Source organism: Anticarsia gemmatalis, chromosome 24 (genome assembly GCF_050436995.1).
Source record: "Anticarsia gemmatalis isolate Benzon Research Colony breed Stoneville strain chromosome 24, ilAntGemm2 primary, whole genome shotgun sequence".
Lineage (NCBI taxonomy): Eukaryota > Metazoa > Arthropoda > Insecta > Lepidoptera > Erebidae > Anticarsia > Anticarsia gemmatalis.
This window is the reverse complement of record NC_134768.1, coordinates 2,501,389-2,510,632: the sequence shown is the minus strand read 5'-3', so window position 1 is coordinate 2,510,632 and position 9,244 is coordinate 2,501,389. Positions and strand designations below refer to the sequence as shown.

The 9,244-nt window shown below is 39.8% G+C and overlaps 1 protein-coding gene across 4 annotated transcripts in view; it reads right to left on the bottom strand.

Annotated features, from left to right (window-relative positions):
* Nucleotides 1-1,686: 1,686 nt before the first annotated feature.
* Nucleotides 1,687-9,244, bottom strand: part of Eip93F (Ecdysone-induced protein 93F) — a 242,152-nt gene continuing 234,594 nt past the window's right edge. For all 4 annotated transcript variants that reach the window (XM_076130360.1, XM_076130361.1, XM_076130362.1 and 1 more), the window contains one exon: nucleotides 1,687-8,002. In XM_076130360.1, coding sequence (XP_075986475.1) covers nucleotides 6,607-8,002 — 1,396 coding nt within the window. In that variant the 3' untranslated portion in view covers nucleotides 1,687-6,606. The remainder of the gene's footprint in view (nucleotides 8,003-9,244) is intronic.

Below are 9,244 nucleotides of genomic sequence, written 5' to 3'. Positions count from 1 at the left end.
TCGGCCTTGCTTGCAAGTGGTCCGCCCGCTGGCTACGTGAAAAATGCTCCCCGGATCGAGCAAATAATATTTTAGTTAAGGAAGCCCGTTATTTGCGGTCGAAATTATGGAGCAACTGCTTTTTTGTTAGGTTTCAGGGTTCATTGATGGTGCTCTCGTTGAATTTTGTACTTATTGATAGTAAATAGAATAAAATAAACATAATATTCTCGAAATTGAAGTATATTTTATGCCATGTAGGATGGCATCAATTGGCGACAGGAATAGGTATTTACCGTCATTCCTACCAAGATTTTTTATTTAGGAAAGATCTTAACCTTATTGTTAGAAGTAAGGGGACTATACTATAGTTCCCCTACACACACAGAATGAAGAATGTCTTCTAAAATTTCGTATTTCTTGCTTTTATCATCTTTTATAACCTTCGAATCAATTAGGTTCTGCTTATTTCATTACGAAATATCGACCATTCCTAAACCTACAGAACCATAACCAATAATATTTCTGTTACCGCGAAAATTAACCTTCACAATTTCCAAAGAACAGACATTTGGTGGATACGTCCCGCCAAATTAGCGCGCGTTTTTTACAAATTCGCGGTAGGCCAATATGGCTGCCACCGCGATCGGTAATAATATATTTTTTTAACTCTATTTATTGCAAGTTAACTAGATCGCATCCTTTTATAAAATTATACGTTGTTTTTAAATAATTTCATGTAATTTAGTTGGAAATGAGGTTTTGTTGTCAATTGTTTGGTATCTGTGGTATTTTGATTGCTGACCTCTTTTGTCGTTTGCAATGGCAGTGTGTTATTGTGTTATTATGCCAGTAATATTAAGTTCAATCTTTTGTGTTGTTGCTTTTTCGTACTGACGAATTTTACAGCTGGCAGTTATTTTAGTTTCATGAACAATTTCGGTCAAAATAAGAATAATTTTTAATAAAAATCTATATTTTTTTTCATTATAGATGAATGGATTTGAATGAAGCAAAGGAAGTTTGTAAGAATTCTGCAAAGTGGCGGTTCCTGCTCTGTGCCTACCCAACTTGAGAAAAAGACGTGATTTTATGTATGTACCTACCTATATCTTTTGACTGAAATGTTTCTTGGTATCTGACAAAGAATGTGACTTTGTTAAGGCATCGCCTCAAAGCTTATGTTGTCTTTATGGCATATTTCTTTTTAAAGGGAGTTCTAGATAGAGTAGTTTTCAGAAGTATAATGTAGTTAATACTTACTCATTTACTTACTGTTTGTGTCTAATCAGCAATCATCAGCTTCTTATCGAATTGTTATTTGAAGAAATGTAACTGGTCTCCTTTTATGTAGTTGCTTGCAAATATCTTGTTATAAAGGTCTCGCACATTTTTTCTTTGATTTTCTCTGAATTTATTTGTAATGACAATGTGTTAATTTAGGTTTCTGTTAGAACACTCAGTAGCGGGGCAGATATTCGGCGAAGCCTTGTAAGAGGTCAAAAACAATGCCAATTTTCGTTAAGTAATAGTGTCAGTAGTTCAACAGTATCCCAGAAATTCCTTTATAGGTAGGTACTTAAAGTTCTAACTATTCTCTCTAGATAGAGATTATAACATACTTAAATATTTTAAAATTCATATAGTATTTAGGTTCCCACGCGACACAATAAGAAGGTATAAAAATCGAAATAAAACAAAAAAACATCAACAAATGAAAGAAATTTATTGTATACAGGTTTTAAATATCCTCGCACATTACACCTGCCTAACCAGCCATTTCATTATGATATTTAACGTAAGGTATAAAGATCCTATAGATAAAAGGACATTACATATGAAAAATCGTCAATTTTTTCCAATTCAAATGATCCTATTCAAGTTACAGTATATGTAAGAAACAGTTTTTACAAACATCGTCTACAATTCCACGATTTCAAATCAACTTTTTTTTAAGTCGCCTAGCGACGGTTTTTGGACGTTTGTTTAATTTTTTTTTATCAAAAATTCAGTCGAATCGTCGTAAGCTTAGCTTCTCAATTTTTTTCACCATCTCTAAAAATTTGACTAGATTTAATACAATAGTGTTGTGCCAATCACATTGTTATGCCAATTATTTTAAATCGCTCGTTATCGCGTTATCGCTTGTCAGATAAACTATAAACATCACTTTTCTTACTGAGGAATTGAAAGATATATAATATTTTTATAATTTATAATAAAAATAATTATGAGTCGCTTAAATTAAACTCGAAATCTATTCATCTGTTTATGATAAACAATAATAATAAAAACTAAAGGAACAAAATAACAAAAATAAAGAGGCGAGTAAGGTATATTGAAAAAAAAATATTTCATTAAAACTTGTACTCAATAATTAAATAACAATATTATAATTTGATCTTGTTAGCTCAATTCGCGGTTTATATATTATAAAAAAAATCGTGAGCCATTTATCGATTCTTTAGGAAATAACAGTTTTAACTAGCTTATACATTGGTCCATTACCTAACTGATTTGTTTTTAATCACAAAAGGAATCCCAATAATAATTTTGCAAAGAAAACATTCTAAGAAAATGTCCCCCAGCAGTGTGATGTAACTTTTGTAAGCGTTCGTTCAAAATAAATACGTGACGTCAGCGCACGTCGAGACTCGAGACTCGAGTGACGCCGGGTCGATAAATTTATAACATTATAGGTATTTCATATTTCTAAAATTAAATGCTTCTTGTTGTACATAATTTTTATAAAAAAAAAACTCGCGAATGTAGATAATTCGCGAAGTGCGTCTGTGTAGACGTTTTAAACTTTCATTCAATATTCTATACCTTTCCACGATAATGCTAAATGTCAATAATAATAAGTCAATTATTGTAATAATAGTACAATAATTGTTAATGTTTAAAAATTAACCATCTAGAAATACATACAAGATGTAAAGGGAAAACAATTAGTGACGACAATAGGTGATTCTTACACTTAGAGAAACTAGTCGTCTCGCAGGCGCGCGGGCGTGCGGCCACGCGGCCCCGCGCCATGTTTACATAGAATACTACAAATAACATCTCCCGTATGATCCGAGCACGGCGCGGGCGGCGCCGCGGCGCGCACACCTGCGTGACGTCACACAAAGTTAGGTACAGTCACACAAACAAACAACTTGTGTCCATAAAAATACTTAGTAAAATAACATCCTGGCAATGTCTTTTACGAGATACCCGCGAAACCAACGTTTCAAATTCAAAAATCGAATTCCAAAATTCGAAAGTCGAATTTAAAAAAGTAGAAGGTTCGCACGTGAGTTAGTTCGTTCGAATATTCGCACGAGAGTAGACGCATCGACGACTCGCTATAATATTATGTCGCCCATACATAAATGTATATTTTTATGTTTTAATTAAAATGCAACTTTCCCTTCATTGTCTTTTGTTCCTGGACCAGTTGAGGACCATTCAAGACTAACCTAACCCTTACGGAGAATTTATTACATTTACGAAAAAAATTAACAAGAAAATATTAAAGAATCGCTACGGACTACCTATTTAATTGAAAAGTACACTACAATATTAACTAAAATGCTTAAACTATGTGGAAAAATGATTGAACAATATACAATAAAAATGATTCACTAATAAACCAGTGACCTCTTCAATATAAAAAGACTGTTGTTTTCAAACAACACTCGGACTCATTAATTGGGCTCTCGTTATTTATAATTATAATTTGCATCGCTATTTCGAAATGAGGTATTTGAACAGAGGCAGTATTTTTGTATGTTTGTCTATCTCGGTCCGTGAAGTTTGACAACATCAGCCTTTCGCCTGTCCTTCAAAAAATAACCATCGACACGGAAGATTATTAATATTATTATATTAAATACAGCATTATCGCCATTTAAGTAGTAAGATGTTGTTTCTCCGTGGTGATTATTTAATGTGTTGTAGAGGCCACTGTCAATAACATTTTTAAGTGTTAAGGCGGCGTATACCATTTGTACCGACCGAACCTGTGCCTCACCGCACTCGGCTATTTTCTACTACATATCAGTCGCAACTCTCTTTTAACCGGGAATAGAACCCCAAACACTTTGCACAAAAACAATGAATGTATAACATCTCAATATAATATGACAATTAATCATATATAAGGTTATTTTTATAAAATAAAGCCACTTAAAAATTAACTAACGTTACAAAATAAGATTAAACAACATAATTATTTGTTCCCGATGCAAAAAAATAGTTATATTATTAATTAAAAAAATCTAATAACATTCTAAACGGAATGTTGATTATTACCTAAATTCTCTTTGCAAATTGTCCCATCCTATAATCTGTACAAACTTACACAAAATAACCTTTTGTTTTAAGCTATCAACAAATGTCAGGCATAACACACAGATTCGTGTACGTATCTCAAAGAAAAAAAAACTTGTTCGATCTTTAACATTTCAAATTTGGAAATGCGGTCTGGTAGGGATGCCAACACGACGGTAAATATATTTGTTTTCAATATACAAAACTTTTCATCACTCAGATAAATGCACATAACGTTTATAGATTATTTTTTAAGATTAAATGCTAAAAAGACGTCGAAAATTATGCACAGAGAAACAAAAGTGAAAGACATGCTATCGACTAGTTTAAAATTTTGAATATAAAAATTTTTGTTTTTTTTTTCCATTTAAGAGATGGCATTCGACATCTCGACATTGGGATATGTATTTCATTTTGGATAATGCCTTCAAATATCACTTTTCTATAATAAATTGTTTTGTTTCGGTCCGAAATGGATATAGTTTTAATATAATATGTGGAGATGTCGAGAGCGATCACATGTACTTCTATTTTGCACATCACTCGTGGTCTCCGAAGAAAAATGTACGACATTAAATTTTAACTTGTATATAATATAATTATGTATATTTTAATTACATACATAATACAAAGACTTCTTAATTTCCATGAGGCGCACATGTACACATAACTTACAATAAGTATCGTATGATAATTTTATATCCAAATAGTTTTTACCTAAATTTATTCTGGGAGAGCGTATACATTTTTCATCTCGTACTTCAATAATATATTTTTGATTGAACACCAAAAAATTTCACAAATTTGAAGATATCATTTTTTTGAGGATTTTTGGGCTAATTATAATTTTTAAAGTCGACAAGAATATAATAATGATTATCCACATTTTTGTATAGTCGATAAAACATTTAAAACTTGGACCATGAAAAATAAGAATATTATCTTCTTAAGATACAATAATAGTACATAAAATATATAAGTTCACTAGATGTATTTAATGTACGTACGTGTATATATGTATGGGGGCCGGCGGTCCCCGCAGGTCGTCCGTCAAACCGCACTCGTAATACCTAAATATCACATTCAGTAATATGGAAATCCACGTGTTAGCTTAGACACAGTTAAATTACTATTTTTATACAAAATAATAATTGCACATAAGTCCGAACGTAGCTTCGTACATGCGAAGCTGAGCTGACCGTTGAGACGCGTTCCCTTTCTACAACTAGTGCCCTGCGGTCTCTCGCCGCTTAGACGCGACTATGCGCGACTGTGCGCGACTGTGCGCGACCCGGCGCGGTCCGGCGCGACCTGGCGCGATCCGGCGCGATTAGACGCGACTCGGTGCGACTCGGCGCGATTGCGCGCGACGCGGCGACGGTACCACAACCGCACTACCCGCCAATAGCGCTAATAATTTCATTCAATATATTACCTATCTAATTATAAAAACACCGCACAAAATCTGCAATAGTTCACTTAAAAATCGATAACATTTACACTCATAGCTAGCTTTATAATTAATTTGTTACATTGTTTTTTTTTAATTACTTAAAAATTATTTTAAATAGTTAATTTTATAACGTTAACTTTTGGTTGTCTTTTACTTAAAACAAGGTCAAAATTTGAGGCTCTCTGGATTTGCGTGAATTTTGGACAACCCTAGCGCCGCTTGTAACCTGCAGTATCGTTTGAAACTCGCATTAATTTGAATTTAGAAAGAACATCCATTTTAAAATGGCAGTTTGTAGAAAATATAAAACATAACAGAGAAAATCTTGGTTCATAGAGTTTTGCAATTTAGAATAAAGGAATAACAGAATGTGTAGAAGATGTTATGTAAGACGTCTGCAAGTAACAAGCGACGGCATCCGAATCTCTGTCATGGGACACTAAACACTATTATAATATTGTGTGATAATGCATTAGTAAAGCTGTGATATATTGAACTGGTTGTGACTTTTAGGTAACTATTGTGATATTTGGTGATGATGTGAGTGTCGATGTAGATACGTGTGAGTGTGAGTGTGTGTGTCGAGGACTGTCCGGACTGACCGAGGGAAGCGGAAACGAAAACTGGAGACACTACATGCACGTAGTCGGTGAATGTGAAATAAATGCACGAAGCGACGACACCGGCGGTGCGTTCGGAGAAGGCTGCGACTAAGTTTATTGTCACTACAACAGTATACACGGATAACGCGAGAGTTATCGACAAACCCCAGCCCTATTGCACTAGCGTGACGTCGGCGAGCGGCGGAATGTACTTTAGTACTTTACATAATATTATCACAAACAGTGAGGGTAGCACTAGGCGCGGTCGGGCGGCGCGGCGGGCGGCGCCGGCGCCGGCGACACGGCGGGCAGCGGCGCCGGGCCCGCGCACGGCAGCGCCGGCCCCGCGCCCGGCGGCGGCGTGGGCGTGCCGTTGCGCGGCCGCAGCTTGTCGGCGCGCAGTCGCTGCACCGCCTCGCGCATCTCCGCCGCCAGCGCCTGGTCCGAGCTGTCGAGGCGCTGGCGCCGCGCCGGCGGCTCGTCCTCGCCCGCCAGCCGCCGCAGCAGCCCCGGCGTGGCCTCGCCCGGCACGCGCGGCTCGCTCGTCAGTCGCTGCAGCAGCTGCGGCCGTTCGAGGCTCGATCTGATGATGCCTTCCAGGAACGAGCCGTTGGCCGGCGGCGGCGCTTCCTCTCTCAGACGTCGCATCATGTGTGAGGCGTACAGGTCGGGGGCGGGCGGGGGTGCGAACCCTCCTCCGGCCCAGAACGGGTAGCCGGCCGGGTAGCCCGGCGTCTCGGGCCCGTTCATGCCGTTGGAGAACGGCTTCGTCGGCGGTTTCGGTGGCGGGGGTTTCGGCGGCTGCGGCTTAGTGTCCTGCGGGGGCTTCGGCTCGCGTTTTCTCGGCCGCATGAGATGACGCTCCTTAACCTTATACTCGAGCGTGGAGTGCGGCACGCCGTAGTATGAGCCGGCGCGGTGCACCGACATCTCGCCGCGCTGCACGGCTTTGACGGCTTCCACGAGACTGTCACGGTCGTAGTTGCGGTACTTGCCACGTTTGGGCCGCGTGCCCTTGCCGCCGGTGGCGGGCTGGCCGTTGTTGTTGGTGGTGGCCTTCGAGTTGCCGGGGGCGGGGTAGCGCTGGTTGTCGGGTGGCGTCTTGATGACGGACACGTGACGGTCGGGAGCGCGCATGAAGGGTAGATCCGAGGGTTGGTGGTGCGGCCGGTCGAGGGGTTGCTGGAACTTCTGGCTGATGCTCTTAGCGATGACGTCGCTAAGGGACGTGAAGAGGTGCTGCGTGGAGGGTGGGTCGGCGAACACGGAGTGCGGCAGCAGCAGCGGCGGCTGCGGGGGCGGCACGACCGGCGTGACGGGCGCGATTGTGGAGGCGCTCAGCTGCATCGCGGCCGGGGAGGGACTCTTGTCGTCCGGCGGCGGGAACGTCGGGATCTTGAGGATGACTGAGGGCGGAGAGTCGGCTCTGTCGTCGCTGTCAGGCTCTGACTCGACGTTCTCTATGTTGGCGCCGTACTTGGTGAGCTTGTTGCGTAGTGTGGAGCGAGGGATGTTGTAGAGCAGCGCGGCGCGGCGCGTGCCGAGGTTGCCGGCCTGGATCTCGCGCACCGCCGACAGCAGCTCCTCCTCGGTGTAGGCGCGCCGCCCGCCGCTGTTGCCTGCCGCACATTCTACGGCTGTGCGCTTCAATCTGTAACAACGTAAACTACATTAACATACCTATAATGCTATATTTACATATTCTACATCTTATATTATAATGTAAGAACATCCTTCTTTTAAAACTTAAATTTCCACTCGAAGAATCCGAAAGTATCCAGCCAGACTACCCTGAATATGCAACGAGATAAATCAATAAACTTTGCATACTAAACGTTCAACCCTAAGACATAAAAAGTATAAAAAGGAAACGAAAGGCGTCGCAGTTTTTTGTCCTTTTTCGTTTCGTTCGTAATGAAATCTGCTGATTCAACAGGCAGACTTGGCTCTGAAAGGTGAAGGAGAGGCATGCACGTGTTGTGACGTCACACTACATGAATCACAAATGGGTCACCGTCCAACGGCCCACAATCGTCTAAATTCAATATTTCAAAACCGTACGTTGTCGTTTTAATCCGAAGATAACGCGAAATGCGAAATATTTACTCTCAGTCTCGCCGATAACGGACTACTATGAATGCATCTTTATCATATTCCCTATGCTGTCGCTTCGTTTGAGAATGAACCTTATTTTTTGGTGGTACGGTATAAAATGCTTTGGTTGGGTATGTCGTCTTCGGTTTCATCTTGAATTGTGCTTTCTTATTTTTCGCGAAGGTTTGCAGAGGAATGTGGTTCATATGTGTGTTATTTAGGGTGTGTTTTCGCTCGGCACGTTGGGTGGAGGATGCAAGGTCGATGCACCAGCAGACTATCGGTGCATTTTTATTTGTTTTGGCGAGTCATGCGACCCAGATCGCGGTCCCAGAGAATGAATTTATTCAGTTATCGATTGGGTATTGTGTATAATATTGGTGCTACGATGTTTTTATGCGTACTAGGCGTAATTATGAGGTTATTCGCTTTGTCATAAAGGAAATTAGCTGAGCTTGAAACGTTCTTTTTACAGTCTCTAAAAATAAATTCGTTTTGAATGCCTGTAGACAACAGATTTTAATCTTTGAAGGTTTCGGAGGTACATATTTCGTCGTGGAGTCTACATAAGTTATACTATCTTGACGTTTAGTCATACATTTGTTTTGTTAAATCATATTTTAGATAGACATCTACATGTCTTGAAAGACATTAAGGAGAGCGTGCTTTTGCGCTAACTTTGAATGTTCAAATATAAGAACTAAATATATATTTATTATGTTCAGAATTTAGTAGGTATAAGGCTTTATGTTGAAGGCGTTATTACACGAATTTTCTGAAGGTTATTCCCAAGGTTGTT